Source organism: Saimiri boliviensis, chromosome 13 (genome assembly GCF_048565385.1).
Source record: "Saimiri boliviensis isolate mSaiBol1 chromosome 13, mSaiBol1.pri, whole genome shotgun sequence".
Lineage (NCBI taxonomy): Eukaryota > Metazoa > Chordata > Mammalia > Primates > Cebidae > Saimiri > Saimiri boliviensis.
This window is the reverse complement of record NC_133461.1, coordinates 59,345,409-59,364,833: the sequence shown is the minus strand read 5'-3', so window position 1 is coordinate 59,364,833 and position 19,425 is coordinate 59,345,409. Positions and strand designations below refer to the sequence as shown.

General features: G+C 36.1%; 1 protein-coding gene across 1 annotated transcript in view; it reads right to left on the bottom strand.

Moving 5' to 3' along the window:
- NDC80 (NDC80 kinetochore complex component) overlaps window positions 1-19,425 on the bottom strand; it is a 49,222-nt gene that overhangs the window by 22,826 nt on the left and 6,971 nt on the right. The window contains exons 4-11 of the mRNA XM_003924805.4: window positions 18,567-18,690; window positions 18,296-18,468; window positions 17,426-17,528; window positions 11,408-11,497; window positions 8,719-8,812; window positions 7,334-7,440; window positions 6,418-6,562; window positions 604-809 (exon numbers count right to left, since the gene is read on the bottom strand). Coding sequence (XP_003924854.3) covers window positions 604-809; window positions 6,418-6,562; window positions 7,334-7,440; window positions 8,719-8,812; window positions 11,408-11,497; window positions 17,426-17,528; window positions 18,296-18,468; window positions 18,567-18,690 — 1,042 coding nt within the window. The remainder of the gene's footprint in view (window positions 1-603; window positions 810-6,417; window positions 6,563-7,333; window positions 7,441-8,718; window positions 8,813-11,407; window positions 11,498-17,425; window positions 17,529-18,295; window positions 18,469-18,566; window positions 18,691-19,425) is intronic.

Here is a 19,425-nt window from a genome sequence, read left to right as displayed (position 1 = left end):
AGGTGAATGAAGGACTCATTTTCTCTTCTACAGAGTAAAAAGAGTGGGACCTATGAACATTATTTTCATAGTTTTAGAGACTTTTTTGTTTATTTTTTGGTTAAGTTATAAAATATGAATTAACTTGAATTTGAGAGAAATTGGGATATTACTGAATTGACATAAAGGGATGAGTATTTCATTAAAATGTCAATGCTAATGTTTTACTTCTTCTTTTTTTTTTTTTGAGACGGAGTTTCGCTCTTGTTACCCAGGCTGGAGTGCAATGGCGCGATCTCGGCTCACCGCAACCTCCGCCTCCTGGGTTCAGGCAATTCTCCTGCCTCAGCCTCCTGAGTAGCTGGGATTACAGGCACGTGCCACCACACCCAGCTAGTTTTTTGTATTTTTTTTAGTAGAGACGGGGTTTCGCCATGTTGACCAGGATGGTCTCGATCTCTTGACCTTGTGATCCACCCGCCTCGGCCTCCCAAAGTGCTGGGATTACAGGCTTGAGCCACCACGCCCGGCATGTTTTACTTCTTAAGCCAATTTATTCTACCCACTGACATCTTAATTGGGTCAGTTATGATGAGTTGCTACTCTGGAAATGGTAAGACATACCGCTTCTTTGCCTCTGGCATATTTTATCTCCTCATTCCACAACTTCTGTTGTTCAGCCTCCAGGTCCTTGGTTAATTTATTAATAGTCTGCTGCAATTCATTTCTTTCATGATTTATTCGCTCAATATCTGCAACTGAGTACTTCTGGTTGTCAACGATATTCTGTAGTCGAGTATTCTCCTGTTTTATTGCTTCGCATTCTAGTTCTGTGTCGGGAAAAAAAATTTACGTATCTTTAATTCCTACAAAGAAACAGATGCATCATGTAACAGAGCTAAGATATCTAAATTTCCAAGTCATATACATACATACATACATATTATCTCTGTGTGTGTGTGTGTGTGTGTGTGTGTGTGTGTGTGTGTGTGTGCGCACGTATATTCTTTTTGGGATAATTCGTTTTGATCTTACTTTGTTCTTAACGATCTGGAAGATAACTTATTTCACTATTAGCTTGCTATACTTTTCAGAAAGTACTAAATGAAAAAAAAAACGTGGCTTCACACATAATGACTGCTGTTAAGAATTCTGGGTTCATACATGCAGCCACATTTGAACGGCCCTGCATGGGGCCAAGAGACACTTGAGGCTGAGGTTCCATGATACCACGAGGTGCCAATATTTAAGAGATTATGGCATTTGAAACTCACAATGTAAAAAAACAATGGAACTTTTGAAATACTCAGGATCACTCCATTGACCTTCCTAGAAAAAAGAACTCTAATTTCATTAATAAAACATGAAAAAGGTTAAGAAATCTCCAAAACAGTTGGCTGCTTACATAAACAGAACCGTTGCACAAGGTGTGAAAAGCCCAGATTAAACCACATAAGGCGATCTATTTTAGAAGGTTAATCATTCCTTTCTAAATCCTTGTTACAGAAAACACAGTCGCCTAGAAGTAGGGATTGTGCCATGGCAAATAAGAAAATGAACTGACTTGTGCAGGCTACCTGTCTGAAAAATTAGGCTGTAACAGTTGAGTCGCGCATATTTGGTTAATTCCAGTGATTCTGGTTCTTCCTGGACAGAAAACTTATCATCAAAACATAGTGTTTTTAAAACTTATCATCAAAACACAGGGTTTTTCCTAAGGTTTTTCAGGACCATGAAACAATGGCCAAAATTTTGTTCAACAGGAAAATTTTTGATTTTTTTCTTTTTCTGAAAAAGCTCATTGAATGTAGCTTTAACTTTCTGGAGAAACAGAAGTATAAGTGAACTTGTAAGCTTATTTGGTGAGGATAGAAGGGCTTGGAGTTGTGGTAGATTGCCTTCTTGTGCTTACCAACAGCTTACGGAAGACAGCCAATACACTTGGCTGTTGTGTAGACTTGTTACTTCTAGTAAAGTCATTGCTTTAAAGCAAATTTGAAGAATATGTAATAGTTGATTTAAACTGGCTTCAATGGCCAGGTGCAGTGGCTCATGCCTGTATTCCCATATTCCCAATGCTTTGGGAGGCCGAGGCGGGCAGATCACCTGAGGGCAGCAGTTGGAGACCAGCCTGGCCAACATGGCGAAACCCCATCTCTACTAAAAATACAAAAAAATTAGCCAGGCGTGGTGGTGCATGCCTGTAATCCCAGCTGCTCGGGTGGCTGAGGCACAAGAATCACTTGAATTCAGGAGGTGGAGGCTCCTGGGAGCTGAGATCACGCTATTGCATGCCTGCCTCGGAGACAGAGTGAGATTATGTCTCAGGAAAATAAAATAAAATAAAATAAACTAGCTTCAAAGAGTCATAAAAAGGTGGTGGTCAGAATTATCATCCAAAACAAATGATAAATAATGGAAATATTCTGATTCTAAAACAATTACGTGGATTGTAGGAAATCCATGAGAAAATCATCTTACTTTGGTTCTAGGATATACTGGTAATATAGCTAAGGACGTGGATGCTTATTTATCACAGTCACATTGAGAGATTTCACCTACTAAAGAGAATCTAGTTATTCAAAACATATTTGGACTATATGATTTACAAAAAAGTTATTGTCTGAGAATGGCAAATTGTGGAAGAAACTGAAACTATTTTTTTCTTTAAAAATTAAACTTAAATAAATAAATATTAATTAAACCCCTAATGAAACCCTAACAATCTACTTCACACTGAAGTGGAAAAATATCCAAAAAGAGCAGCTTCAGATTTAGTGAGGTAAAAGTACACCGTGAAGACTGTCTGCCTTTGGCATATGTGGTTCTTTGGTAACATTGTTTACGAACTACTAGGTCTTAATGCAGTCCTGCATAAGAATATAATTTATACTATGTGAAAAAATGAGATAAGACTTATTACGGCCAAGGGGAGTAGATCACCTGAGGTCAAGAGTTTGAGACCAGCCTGGCCAACGTGGTGAAACCCTGTCTCTACTAAAAATACAAAATTAGCTGGGCATGGTGGTGCACGCCTGTGGTACCAGCTACTCAGGAGGCTGAGGCAGAACTACTTGAACCCAGGAGGCAGAGGTTGCAGTGAGCTGATATTGCACCCTCGCATTCCAGGCTGGGTGACAAGAGTGAAACTGGCTCAAAAAAAAAAAGACTGATTACTCTAAGAACCACAAAGGCTAATCATTGTGAACTTTTTAAAGATTTTCTTTTACAATAAAAAACATTTCTATGTGTACAGCTGTTTTATGTTGAAAAGATGAAAAGTCTGAAACATCACAGAAAAAGAAATCCTTACACTTGAGAGGCAGTGTGTCTCATGATTCTTTGCCATAACTGAGAAACATCACATTTGTTTTCCCACAGACATAAAAACATTTATATTAAAATACATCAAAGTTTATTCACATTTTACTGACATTTTCAGTGATAACCTACCAAACTGGTTAAGTTTTTGCTTTCTCTGTTTACCAATAATGTTATCCGACCTTAATGACTCATGGCCTATATAGAATATAACATTTTTATAGCAGGCTGGGATGAATGCATGAGAATGACCAAGGGATCAAAAGGTCAAAAGAGCATAGAGGATTGGTCTTTTGGTATCTTTGTTTGTTACAAACTATGTGCAGCACAATAGTTGGGAAGATCCACATTGGCTTAAAGTAAATTCATAGTTGGATAAAGTAAAACTTTCTGCATTTATCACAGGCATCTGCACAAAAATCCACAATATATAATATTAAAAAATTTATGTAATCCCAGTACTTTGGGAGGCTGAGATGGGTGAATCACCTGAGGTACGGCATTTGAGATCAGCCTCATCAACTTATAGTAAAACTCCATCTCTGCTAAAAAGTATGAAAATTAGCTGGGTGTGGTGGTGCATGCCTGTAGTCCCAGCTACTTGGGAAACTGAGGCAGGAGAATTGTTTGAACCCAGGAAGCGGAGGTTGCAGTGAACTGAGATCAAGACACTCTACTCCAGCCTGGGCGACAGAGTGACACTCCATCTCTAAAACAAAAACAAAAACAAAACCAATATAAAATTTAAATAGGTCCCATCCACTCACATCATGAATGGCTTTACATAATTAAGAAAGTTAAAACACTCATTGAATAAAACCATCTTAGATGAAGAGTTATCAAATTAATGTCTCAAACTAAATCACTCTGGAATGGCAAATGATATTTCTCTCTCACTACTGAGTCTGCAGCTATCAGAAAAAAGTTCTTACAAGAACAAGAAGGATGTATGATAATTCTCTTGATCATATGTTGACAAGAAAGACAAAGTATTAGTATTTTAAAGTATTGCTTAATTGCATTCTCAAAATTTTTATAATATGAATTTAGCCCAAACTTCCGTGTCATCATGGAGAATAAAAAAAGGACACTGATTAGGGGCCAAGTGTAAAATAGGTAAAATATTTAAACATTGGTTTAGAGCAAATCCAATATATGTAATCAGAGTTATTTGGAAGAACAACAAAAAAATGGATTCAGCAAATAACCCTGGTAATTACTTGTACTGAGGTGACAGACACTCAATACTTCATAGAACAAGAGTTAAATCAAATATCCTAAGGGCCATGTACACAACTCCCATGTGGGGCAGACATAGCCTATAAAATCACAAAAGAAACAAACAGAAGCAGGCAAAGTCCTGGGAAAATAGTATAGTTGTCAATAAATTTATTTTTAAAACTACAGCTCAGTGTCCCTGTGACTTGTAGATACCTTCCCTTATTCTACTTCAGGCACTGCAGAAGAATCAAGCAATTGCATGTGCCACAGTGTTTTCCAGAATTTTATGACTAAGATTTCCTTGTTTATGAAAATAAGCTTACAAGACATAAGATATAAAAGAGCTTTCTTTAGTTGTGCTTTTCCCCAAGAACTGTAGTACTTGCAGCTTTAATTCTGATTTACAGTTTCAGCTGCTGAGCTGCTTAGGTGGTAGTGTTGGAGGACAGCCAGACTAAGACAGGCAGAGATCAAGAATCTGGCTTATTAGAGCCAAGCATGGGGGCGCCCACCTATAGTCCCAGCTACGTGGGAGGCTGAAGTGGGAGGATTATTTGAACCCAGGAGTTCAAGACTGGCTTGGGCAAAATATTAAGAGCTCATCTCTAAAAACAAAATAATCTGGTTTATTTGGTTTATTAATTACAAGGTGGAATAGAGTATATATTTGCGTTTGTGTGTGTATATATATATATACATATATATATGTATATATATATATAAATAAAATATTCTGTACAACCTGCTAGTCCTTACATGTTTTCAAGCATTTGGTTTTTTGAAGCCAAGAAGGGTCTAACCTAAGAAACATGCTGCTTGAACATAGAAATATATATAATATATATAATATTCTATACAAATGTGTATTATATATAATATTCTATACAAATATATATATTTCTATATTCAGGCAGCATGTTTTCTTTCTATATAATATTACATACATATATAAGATATATATAATATTCTATTATAATATTCTATAATATATGTATATAATAGAATAGATTATATATATTAGAATATTCTATATGTATATAATAGATTATATACATATAGTCTGTAATATAGAATATAGAAATGTATTATTCTATATGTTAATAATGTGTATATTATATATATTATTCTATATAATCCTATATTCTATATTACAGATTATATGTAAATAATATTCTGTAAATACACACATACATGTGCACGCACACACACACACACACACACACACACACACACACACACACACATATTCAGGCAGCATGTTTTCTTAGGTTAGGTCCTTCTTGGCTCCAAAAGGCCAAATGCTTAAAAACATGTAAGGAGTAGTAGGTTGACTAATGGCCACCTAAAAAAATAAAGTTCTATCTCTCCGGCAACTGTGAAATTATCTTATTTGGGAAAAGGTTCTTTGCAGATGTGATTAAGTATCTTGAGATGAAGAGATAGCCCTGTATTATTATCCAAGTGGTCCCTAAATCTCATCATAAATGTCCTTATAAGACAGAGGCAGAGGGAGCTATTTCACACAGGTAGTAGAATACAAACACGCAGGGGAGAAGGCAATGCAAAGATGGAGGCAGAGATCAGAGTAATGTGGACATAGATCATTAATGCTGCCAGCCACTAAAGGCTGGAAGAGGCAAGGAACAGACCCTCTGAGTCCTTGGAGGGATGCAGATCTGCTGGAACAGCCTCTAGAACTGTGCGAGAATACATTTCTGTTGTAAGCCATTCAAGCTGTGGCCTTAGGAAACAAATATGAAACACACTGAAAATGTGGTAGCCTGCTCTAGGTGTGTACCACAGAACAACAAAAGATATGAATAACAAAGCTATTTTTACATGCAACCAATCTCACACAAGTTCACATTGCAGTCTTTTAGTATTAGCTGTGCTTACCTACTCTAGCAATTTCCTCATTGAGACCATTTAATTTCTGGTCAAGAATGGCTGAATGAGACTCCAAATTGCTCATGTATGCCTGATACTTTTGAACATCTCCTTGTAAGGAAGCTTTCAGTTTTCTCAATGACTCTAGACGATTCTTTAAGAGAAAAGAATGTAAGTTTAGTTATTTTCAATAATCATTCCATACTTTAAAGTAAAGCAATATGGTTTAAATTTATTTTAGAGAAAGACAGATTTGGGTTTTCCTTTCACTTTTAGAGGGAGCCAAAAGAACTAAATAGAAAACAAACAAACAAACAAACAAACAAACAAAAAAAACAAAAAAAAAACCCACCAATGGCTAGAGTTGAAATAGAAAAACAAAAAACAAAAAACCAAAAACAAACTGGCTAGAGTTGAAAAAGCACAAAATTCAAAATCTGGTATTTTACAAAAAAAGTTTGAAAAAAAGTTTGAGTGCTTCACTAAATAATGCAGAAAATAAAGTTAGATATCTGGATGTTAATGTTTTAGTCTTTAGAAAACTCAGGATACAATATACTACATAAACCCATTTATTACCATTCCTTTTGCACTACCTGCAAAACTCAGGGCCTCTTGTGACTAATGCTCCCTAGAGGTATATAGCATGGGGCCTTTGTTCAAAAGTACTTTTGGTCTTACGTAAGTAGGTGAGAATCTTTCATCACATTCAGAGCACCATTAGTCTAAGACTGGTAGACCACAAGGGAAAACAAGGCTCCACAGATACCAAACACGGTTTCATTGGGAGTTCCATTATGTGAAAATTTAAGTTTTAAAAAGCTTAATTTTTAAATCTGTTTTTTAAAAATTTTGATAAAGACAGTAACTAACACCTAAGAGTCTAAAAGACCTCTCAAGTAAGTGTGAAAACATATTTACTAACCGGTTCTTTTTCTCTTTCTTGTTCCAATCTTGCAATCTGTTCATTCAACGCTCTGTTTTTTGCTTCTAATGATTCCAGCTTGAAAGCATCCACATTAAATAAATCCTCTGGAGACAAAATCCAAAAACTTTTTAAGATCTCAGATCTGCCTAGAACATTCTTTCCCAGGTTTTCACCATTGCTGCCTCCCTCACTTCTTTCTGTTCTCCGCCCAAAACACTATCAGTGAAGTACATCCCATCCTTGTAAAACAGCAAACTCTTTCCTTTACTCGACTGTACTTCAACTCTCCTTGTCCTGCTTGATTTTTCTCCAAAGCACTTATCACCATTTGACTTATAGTTGCTCATTTCATTATTTTCCCATTTGTGTCTATTAAAATGTAAGCTCATAAGGGCAGAGATTTTCATCCTATGAGATTACTGTATCCTCAGTGCCTAAATGGTGGGTGGCACATAGTAGGTATATAATAAATATTTATTTGAATGAATGAATGCAATTTTTATGCTTGGTTAATTACACATAGAAATATCAAATTACTCACTAGATGCTTTGATAACTCTAAATTTTCCTCTCTTAATTTTTCTCCCTTTCCCATGTGAACAAGCTGAAATTGTCCTGGTTACTCTTTAGGAAGATACAGTCCCAGGGGACTATAAGGGAATGCTTTCCCCTTTTGTGCTAATACTGGCAAGACGATGCTCTCTGGTTTTGATTGGTTCCATTGTCTTTGGAGGAATAGCTTCACACATCCTACATTTATCTATTTTACCTTTCATTTTGGCATTTTATATACAAGGCTATTTCATTAGAAGGAACGAAAATGTAAAATAATACCTCTGGAATGTTTTAGAGTTCGCTAGCAAATACTGTATGTCATTAGGTTGCAAATGAGTAAAAAAAGGAGTTTCCTTAAATATTTGGAAATATAATGTCTTGTTAACTTTTTGCCACAAATTTTGAAAGAGATCTTAGGTCTTCTGACTAACTGGTGCTTTAATTTCTCAAACAGTAAGTGAGGACAACATAGGGATATGATCCCCCAAGAGGAATAACATTTGCTAATTATCTTCTGGGCTTCTGGTAGCATGTTTGGTACTTTATTACACTGTCATGACTGCTGCTAAACTTTGTCAGAGAGGTCAAGTATTTTATTAAAGCCCCACAGACAGTAAGAGGTTATGCCTGAGGTGTGGCTCCAACACTAGTATTCGTTTTGCTTAACTTCTCTCCACCAAAGAAACCAAAAAGATAAAAATCAGTAGGCATCCAGATACATTTAAAGTAAGTAGCTCATATGAACACTGGATATGGTAAAGAAATTATCACCGTGTTATCAGAGTTAAATGACTGAAAGCAAGCATATTCAGAATGAGAACACTTACTTAGTTTTGACTGCAGCTCTGCATTCATCTCTTCAAAACTATCGGCACCACTCATAAAACTCTCATAGCATTTTATGGTGTAGTCCAAAAACAACTATGGGGTTAAGCAGATTTTAAAAACAAAGTCATGATTCTCTATGTGGTTTGTTTCACTTTTCTAGGTGGGAATTTAAAAAATAGAAATACTAAGTAGTCAGATGAACTATAAATAAAAGATAAAAACCTGGGCTATATAATTACGTGATACAGACTTACTTCGTCTTCTTCTTTCTAAATATGAATAATGAGGATAAAATAACGCTTAAATTTGGATAAAGACAATATTTTAAAACAGTAAGCCATATTTACAGAATTTTGAGATGGTCAAATAAGGAAGCTTATTAATAATTGTAATTCAACATAATATGCATAAACCTAATCATCTTTAAGAATAAAGCACCTGATGAAAATTTAAATAAACTGCTGATCATCTAAGTCCAACTGAATTGACATGGTCTAACTGTAAAAACCCAAATGTAATTAATGAATGCTACAATTACATTGTAACTTCAGGCTAAAAAATGAGTTGCATGATGAGTAGCAAACTAAACAGCACAATACTAGAATTCCTAGCACTTATCCAAGAGAAAATAACATTATATTTTGCATTCATGAAATTCTTTTGGTCACTGAGAATGTGGACTTTATGAGGCAAGAATGGCAGATCAGAATTTTCCATAGCCTAGATTAAGTAAATATCCCTCAAGACAAACCAATTCTCTTTGTGCTAATTTGTTGCTTATGATGTGACCTTGAAGGGGGTACCCTGAAAAGGTAGTCTGAGTATTCCTGTAACTGGAAAGGTGGATCACTGATGGTAAATATATTTTCATTCTTCTTCAGATTAGTCACTGAATTTGGTAAGACTGAATCCGTTTTCTTAAGCTTGGTCAATTTTGATCCTATAGGTTTAAAAATACTGAGTTTGTGGACTCACAAAGCTGAGTATCAGAATCTTATGAAGCCAGATATTCTGACAACTTTCTTTAATTACAAACAGTACTTTATAGTTTCCCAAGTGCTTCCCTATATATTGTCATTTGAAATAATAGCTCAGATAGCAAGAATAACTTTTACTGGTTAAACCTTTAGGACGGCTGTCAAGACATTTAACTATTTTTTTTTTTTTTTTTTTTTTTTTTTTTTAGGTAGGGCCTCGCTTTGTCACTCAGGGTCCAGTACAGTGACATGATCTTGGCTCACTATAGCCCTGACCTCCTGGCCTCAAGTGATCCTCTAGTCTCAGCCTCCCGAGTAGCTGGGACCACAGGTATGCACCACCATGCCTAGCTAATTTTTGTACTTTTTGTAGAGACAGGGTTTTGCCATGTTGCCTAGGCTTGTCTTAAACTCCTGAGCTCAAGCGATCTGCCTGTCTTGGAAAGTGCTAGGATTACAGGTGTGAGCCAGTGTGTCTGGCAAGACATTTAATACCTAATAGGTGTTGTACTTTGGTAAAACTGAGGTGCAATTAGAGGCAGTCCAATATACATATTGCAATATGGGAGGACAATGTTCTTAATGGTAGGATCGAAGGCTTTCTAGGAACCTTTCCAGCTGGGATTACTGCTGAAGTAGCAAAGGGACATGTTTATTTTTTGTTAAAAAGAAAAAGGCAATGATATCAACACTAGTCAGTCGATGTACCTTTGAACTACATCCCAGGAATAAAAGATGGGACTGAAATTATTCCCACTTTTCTTTTGTGACAAAAGTTCCAGAGAATGAAGGTTAGAATTACAAGAGAATAGTTTTTCTTCTCAGTGGTCCGTGTGATGACTGGTTTTTTCATGTATGCTAGTGGGTATTAATGTATAAACTAATGTTTCTTTTATCTCAACCACTTTTGGAAGTGGTGACTCTGAGCTAAGTGGCAAAATGTCTAATGAAAAAGGTCAAAACAAAATAAACAACCTACCCACGTGTAATATCTTAAGACTCAACCTATTATGTTTTGTACTGACCGAGAATTACATTAAAACAATGTGGCCAATATTGGTATCTGCATTCCACAAGACAAAGGAGGAAAAGAAACATTATGTCTATAACATATAACAACATGCTATGATTTAATTCCAATCCCTTTCCATTTTTTACTTAATTAACATTTTCTAATTTTGTGCCTAATTTTAAGAAATTACAATGTGATTCAAATGGATCCATTAATATTAAAAAAAAATAAAATTTAGAAAGTTTTCAGGAAGCAAAAGACAACTCTACAAAAGAATATACAGGCAATCCCAGACTTAACAATGGTTTGACTTCAGTTATTTCAGCTTTCTGATGGTGAGAAAGCAATGCAGTAGAAACCATACTTTAAGTATCCATACAACCTTTTTGTTTTTCACTGTTAGTGTAGTATTCAATAAATTACATAAGCTATTTAATACTTTCTTATAAAATATGCTTTGCGTTAGATAAGTTTGCCCAACTGCAGGCTAGTGGTAAGTGTTCTGAGCATATTTAAGGTAGGCTAGGCTAAGCTATGACATTTGGCAGGTTAGGTGTGTTAAATGCATTTTTGATATGACATTTTCACCTTACAGTCGGTTTATTACTCTATCATAAGTTGAGGGGCATCTGTATTAAATCCAATAGTGACACAATAATATCAAGGCAAGTCATTATTGTAGTTTATGATAATATGTACCTTATTATGCATAATTCCATCTTCACTTTCTTCTCCCCAAGGGTGTCCATCATCAAATAAAGGTGAGCTTTCTTTCATGGCAGTATGTATCTAATTAGTCCACAGGCAAGAAAAGTAAGTTGATATGAGAAGCGCAACTTTCATATTTTGCCAAATTCCATTTTTAGTGTCAGTTGTAGAAGCATTTACAGTATTGTGTAACTAAACGTCTCTTTTGATAGGTTATTATATTAAACATCAACACTTTTGATTTTCTTTCAAATAAAACAATTTGAAAGTATCCTTTTGACACTTTAAAAATCCTTTTTTTTTTTTTTTTTTTGTTAAAGTAACTAAACTCTTCAGGATCTAGAAAGGATGAACTCTATATTTAATTCTGTTCCACAGAGAAAAATGCTGACCTTTATGTTGCTGTTAACCTACTGAGAGCAAATATACACATTTTAACTTAGAATCCAAAACAGAATTGCCACATAGAAGGTGAGCCAATAATTTTTCTCTTTGAGCTCAATTTTGGTGCTCAAATGTTAAACTAATTCATTCAGTATGTACAATATGAACTTTAGATGAAATTTTACAATAGAAAATCTTTAGAAATAAAATAGTTGTTTAAATTAAAAGTGATAACATAAATTATAGCAAAACAGCCAGATGTTTATAGACAAGCTAAGAGCAAAATAGTTAAATGTTTTTAAGGCACAGAAATTCCATTTTGGAATGCCTGTTTTTATATCTTGTTTTAAAAATATAACATTTAAAACATGAAAAAATAGAAAATCTAAATGAAATTGCTATAAATATATATTTATATATTGCCATGTTGGCCAGGCTGGTTGAACTCCTGATCTCAGGTGATCCACCCGCCTCGGCCTCCCAAAGTGCTGGAATTACAGGCATGAGCCACTGTGTCTGGCGAGGATATAAATATGTTTCTAATAGTATAATGAACATTAAGCATAAGATTATTAACTTCTAAGAAAAGGATTACAGCTTAGGAGTACATAAAAGAAGAATGGAATTTCAGAAAACAATTAAGTTTTGTTATCCTGGAATTCACATACAGGATTACCCAGGAAGACACTGTCCTTAGCCTAGAGTTGTTTGCCTCATACCCCTTTCCTATTCCAAAGGTACTCAGAAGACTCTGTTTATCTAAGGCAGATGCAGAGGAGCTTTAACAACTGAGTCTTCTATCTTGTCTTCTTTTGACGGGGCTTTGAGTGACAGACAGATTTTTTTTTTTTTTTGAGAGGCAGTCTAGCTCTGTCGCCCAGGCTGGAGTACAGTGGCTGTGATCTTGGTTCACTGCAACCTCCGCCTCCTGGGTTCAACAGATTCTTCTGCCTCAGCCTCTCGAGTAGCTGGAATTACAGGCACACGTTACCATGCCTAATTTTTGCCTTTTTTGTAGAGAGGGGTCTCGCCATGTTGGCCAGGCTGGTCTCAAACTCCTGACCTCAAATGACCCACCCACTTCGGCCTCCCAAAGTGCTGGGATTATAGGTGTGAGCCACCGTGCCAGGTGGTCAGATTTAATATAGCCTGAAAGACATGTAGGGCAGAAACCAAGATAAGGAACAGAATTGTAAACTTCATCATCAGGGTAAAGACAGTTTCTGTCACCTTGTCAAGGTCCTTATGAAAACTCTTGCTACTTTGCAAGATTCAAGGAGAGCCTTACACAGGGACAGCCAGATCCCCAAGAGTCACAGAAAAAAGACTTTACCAAAAGGACTGAAGAATCGTAAACTAAAAAGAATGGTTGAAATAGTTTCAACCTGTCACTGTAGATATAAAAAATATAGATTTGAGTCATGTTTTCATCTAAAGATGGCATTTTCCACTATAATACCACTTCTTACTATTGTGAAACATTAGAGGAGGAAAAGGACAGAAGGAACTGGGGTAAGTCAGGCCCAAGGCCACTTAGATCACTAACCGAAAGGCTAGCAAGATGCTCCTGGAGTGTATGCAACCCTCCTACTTACGGTCCTGAGCAGAGAAGACATGGTAACTTTGGTTAAATTATTATCACTTAGACACTGTAATAAGGACTTGATTATGTGCCAAGTTCTGTGCAAGGAGGCATAGTGAGATAGGAAATCAAAGTATATTTACAAAGCATGAACAAACAATTTAGGAGCATAACATTAGAATAACAAACAATGAACAAACAGAGGTCATTAGGAAATCAACATATAATATCAAGAGGTCAAGAGAATCACAATAATCTCAATACATCCTGCAAAAGCATAGGATAACCTTCAAAGATCATTCTTGATAAAAGTGAATAACCTTCAACATGAAAAACATTATCTTCTACTGAATACATTACACTAAATGATACAATGAAAAATATTTAATTTAAAAAGTGGTTAGCAATAGAAATCAACTGAGAACAGTAGTTGTAATAAAGCAATTTAATAAGGGTAGTAAACATAAAAAACTCTTTTAGTACTAATTACCATAGAAATAAAATTAAAAAAGAGAAAGTCTGTTCATCATAGTAACAAAACATATGGCATTGATAAAAATATGTTGTTTGATACTAAGAAAACTACATGGCTAGGTGTGCTGGCTCACACCTGTAATCCCAGCATTTTGGGAGACTGAGGTGGGTGGATCACCTGAGGTCAGGAGTTCGAGACCAGCCTGGCCAACATGGTGACACCCCATCTCTACCGAAAAATATAAAAATTTGCCAGGAGTGGTGGTAGGAGCCTGTAATCCTAGCTACTCGGGAGGCTAAGGCATGAGAATTACTTGAACCCAGGAGGCAGAGGTTGCCGTGAGCTGAGATCATGCCACCGCACTCCAGCCTGGGCAACAGAGCAAGGCTCTGCCTTAGGAAAAAAAAAAAAACACCAAAAAAAGAACAAAAAACAAAAACAAAATCTTACTGAAGGAACAAAAGGGATGAATAAATGAGATTTAATACTTTCCCAAATGACAAGATTAAATGTTGTCAGGATGGAAATTTCCCCCTTATATATCCATGAATTCAATGTTATATCAATAACAACAACAAAAAAAAAATAAATTTTTTTTTAAAGTCTGCAAAAATAATTTAGAGAGAGGATACGAAAATAGCTAACATTGTGAAAAGCAGTAAGAATCTTCCTCTTCTAGATAAAACATATTAGAAAGTGTCAGGAATTCGTATGGTCATGAAGCAGGGATAGAAAAAAAAAGAGCAGAGAAATAGGTTTAAGAACATACGGCCAGGTGTGGTGTCTCACGCCTGTAATTCCAGCACTATGGGAAGCCGAGGCAGGCGTATCATGAGGTCAGGAGATAGAGACCATCCTGGCCAACATGGGGAAGCCCCATCTCTACTAAAAATACAAAAATTAGCTGGGCATGGTAGCATGCACCTGTAATCCCAGTTGCTCAGGAGGCTGAGGCAGGAGAATTACTTGAATCTGGGAGGTGGAGGTTGAAGTAAGCTGAGATTGCTCCACTGCATTCCAGCCTAGTGACAGAGCAAGACTCCATCTCAAAACAAAAAACAAAACAAACAAACAAACAAAAAATCCATACTGGTGACAGTTCAAAACTATGGGGAAAGTTTCAGTTATTTATTTATTTATTTTTTAGACAAAGTTTTGCTCTGTCACCCAGGCTGGAGTGTGGTGGCGTGATCTTGGCTCACAGCAACCTCCACCTCCTGGGTTCAAATGATTCTCATGCCTTAGCCTCCCAAGTAGCTGGGACTTAAGGCATACACCAGCTAATTTTTTTGTATTTTTAGTAGAGACAGGGTTTTGTCATGCTGGCTAGGCTGGTCTTGAACTCCTAACCTCAGGTGATCCACCTGCCTCAGCCTCCCAAAGTGCTGGGATTACAGGCATGAGGCACAGCTCCTAGCCAATATCACGTATTCCGTAAATGGGATTGAGGTACGTGAGTGAATCATTTAAAAAATAAGGCTTCCTCTTTCTTATACTAAAATAAATTGGAGATGAATTAAGATTTAAACACCACACAAAGAAGCCATAAAAAATACTAGGAGAAAATTGATAAAATTGTTTTTTCAAAAAACATTGGGGAGGAAAAGAGGCCTTCCTAAATGTGGCTAAATTTCTAGGCTTATGTTAAGTGAGAAAGAAAATAAGAAAAAGAATCCTGAAGTCTCTCATGGATTCTTACATAACATCATGCAGAGCAACACAGAAGGGAGGGGATTTCAACTTAAGTAATGGGCTCGGAGGCATCCCAAGAAGCCCCTCCCCAAGTGAGGCCACTGCAGGTACTCCACAAGTGATCTCCCAACAACACAGTATAAGCTGCTTAGGCAAAGAAGGGTTAAGTGTTCTAGTGACAAGAGGGATATCTGATGGTGAGAGCAAAAAAGTAGTTATCCAGTGTCCATGGGCATCACTGGGGAGAGACAAATTAAATGCATAAATGTTATCTATAAAGTCCAGAGAAACTTGGATTTTTATTAATGGGCTATGGCATTGGAATTCTACTGTCTTGACAGTCGTGGTACTGAATGCACCAGCATGGCTCCTGGATCAAAATCCATACGCCCAGTGCCTGCCCTCATTTAGTTAAAGGCTTGCTGATGGCTATGAGAATGTCTGGGGAACAGTATTAGCTTTAGGAATTCCAGAACTAAGTAGGACAGGAAACTCAGAAGCTACAAAAGGAGAGACTGCATTAAATTAGATTAAAAACTCACATTTCTGAACAGACAGCACATAAAATGAAAAGAGAAAAAAAATTACTTGCACCATATAGACAGGAGCTAATTTCTCTAACTCAACCATTTTTGATTTACAAAATGGCACTCTTGCAAATCAATACAAAAAAAGAGAAATATCAAAAGAGTAGGTATTATAAAGTGAAAAACATTCAGCTTTAAGAAACAAAAAATGTAAATAAGAAAAAATTAGCCGTCAATTTTTTTGCTTGTTTTGCCAACTATTAAAACCATCAGTAAGTTTAATATATAAAGGTTCAAATTCACAGCAAAAGGCAAATGATGAAATATAAAGTTGCCTAAAAAAGCATTTACAAGCAAGTTAAAAGAAAACGATATAAAAACATTACTTGTTCCACATATATACACACACACATACACACATATTTATATATAAACAAGCTATTTTTCAACTCCTAAATTAATAAAGATTTTAAAACAATAATGCTTACAGTTTGGAAAAATGAGAATGCTCAAATATTGTTAAGCTTGTAATTGGTACAACTTTTCTAGAGAAAAATTTCCCAGTATGTATCAAAAGATTAAAAAACGTACATAGAGTACTGTACATAGCAACACACTTTAAAAACTGTATCACAAGGGGCAGGGTGTGCTGGCTCACGCCTGTAATCCCAGCACTCTAGGAAGCCAAGGCAGGCGGATCACCTGAGGTCAGGAGTTTAAGACCAGCCTGGCTAACATGGTGAAACCCTGTCTCTACTAAAAATACAAAATTAGCTGAGTGTGGTGGTGCATTCCTGAAATCCCAGCTACTCAGGAGGCTAAGGCAGGAGAATCGCTTGAACCTGGGAGGTGAATGTTGCAGTGAGCTGAGACTGTGCCACTGTACTCCAGCCTGGGCAACAGAGTGAGACTTCATCTCAAAACAACAACAACAACAACAACAACAACAGAAAACCTATCACAAGGAAATGTTTTATGTTACTGTCTCTAAGTTGGGAGATTATGATTACATCACTGTATTCTCCAAACTTCTTGCAGTGAATATGGATTTTAATTAAAAAGGGTGAAAATGAATTTCATGAGGGAAACTAAAAAATGAATTTCCTATTGACACATCTTTTTTGAATTGTAAAACCTCAAGAAAACAAATAATCTCCTTGTTAATTTGGTACTTTCTTCCTTTTGCCTTGTGATAATAGTTTGAAAAACTTAAAATCAAATGTGCTTTGAAAAATGAAAACTCTGAAGCAAACTCTGAGAATACTGTCCAAAGATTGAGAGAGAAAAATATCTTTCTGAGGAAGAAAATCCTTTCCCATGTACACATTTCAAAAGGACAAATCAAATACCTTGATGCAGTCTATTAGCCAAACCAAGGCTGCCACAATGTGAGGCCATGTATGAGGAGCCCCCACTGTATACATGGAGCTTTTGGACAGTGCAAAAGGATACCTATGAGAAATTAGAAAAACATAAGCTAATTTAATGTTTTTATAACTTAGTAAAGATAATGGTTAATTGAAAAGTTACATTAAAAAAAATTCCACATATATACCCAATCTTGACTTGTTTAGAACCTTAAGTTATGTTGGGATTCTGTCCTTAGCCATCTTAATCTCTATGTATTTCTCCGTAGATTACTTTGTACATATATCCCCCAAGCTGCAGAACTTGATCTGTACAAACAATATGCTGGACTACTCTCCCAAAAGATATTTTGTTCCCTCATAAACCACATGTATGTACACCTCCAAATCCATTCTTCCCCCTTTCAATTTCATCACACTCTATTTTCCCCAGGTGTGAATCCTGTTTTTTTTGGCTTCTGTAAAATCTATGGTATCTAGCTTGTCTTTTCTATTCCCTGTCACTTCAGCAGTTCAGGGCTTTATGTTCTATCTTCTGTTGCTCTGTAATAACATATGAATAGTTTTTTTTTTTTTCTTTTTAAGAAAGTTGTATTTAATTTGTGTGTAACCATCATCAAACTTCATCAGTTGCTAACAATTTGTTAATTCTTTCTGCTTCTACCACTGGCAATTTTTATTTGTTTTTTTGTAAGCAGTGCTTTTTTTCCTCTTCAATTTATCCTACGCATATTGCCCAAAGTGGTCATCTTAAAACATATTATTTTTCTAACTTAAACTTTACAAATTGATTGAATTTGATTGGTCTCTGTGTGCCAGTTATGTCTCTAAACTAGTGAGAAATATACATACCCAAGGTCTTTAAAGATTCTTGGAACCTCTTCTTCAAATTTTGTGTCAGGAAGTTCATATGAGGGGCACAGAAAGCCATAAAGAAATGTGAAGATTTTCAGGAAGTCTTTAACAGAGGGAGCTTGCAGAGATTTCATGGATACATTATGTGCATAACCATTTTCTGTAAGAAACTACATACTTTTTATGAAACACCAAACATTTTGTAATGGAAAATTATTTGAAAATACCTATGATAAGAATCACAGTTTAGACTAAAATCATAAAGTACCTCACAGAGTTGTCGAATACACTGCTGAATGAATGCTTTGTCATTAAGTGGTCTCGGGTCCTTGATTTTCTCAGAACTGGAAAATATACCTAATTGACTATTCCGGGATCCATGTCCACTAGTTCTGGAAATATATTTTTAAAAAGCCAGTTAAAACTTTCTCCTTCTGTGATCAAGGCAGTTTTGCATTACATCAACATCAAACATTAAATTTTTTTCTTTACGTAATATCCAATGTGATAGTATAAATTCTCATAACTAAACAGAATTCTCTTATTTAAATCAGAGAAAAAGAACAAATAAAGAAGAATAAAACATGAAGTTATAGCAGTTGAAGATGTGAAGCGAGGCAGGAATAAACACATACTTGGCTGGGTGTGGTGGCTCACGCTTGTAATCCCAGCACTTTGGGAGGCTGAGATAGGTGGATCACCTGAGGTCAGCCTGGCCAACACGGTAAAACCCCGTCTTTACTAAAAATATAAAACTCAGTTGGATTTGGTGGTGCACGCCTGTAATCCCAACTATTCAGGAGGCTGGGGCAGAATCACTTGAACTTGGGAAATGGAGGTTGCAGTGAGCCGAGATCACATAACTGCACTCTGGCCTGGGTGACAGAGCAAGAATCTGTCTCAAAAAAAAAAAAAATTGTGGTGCTTTATGTTATTAACAAGTGCATCATCCTCAAAGAATGTACACTTCGAATCTGCTGGATCTACTGCACCAACTATTCTCCAACTTTATTCAATAGCTGAAATCTTTTTGCTATTTCACTTACCCTTCCGTAATTGTCCTTTACTCCTAATCCCTTCACTTGCCATTATTTCTTGGGGGAAAATGGTACAAACACCATTGCGCA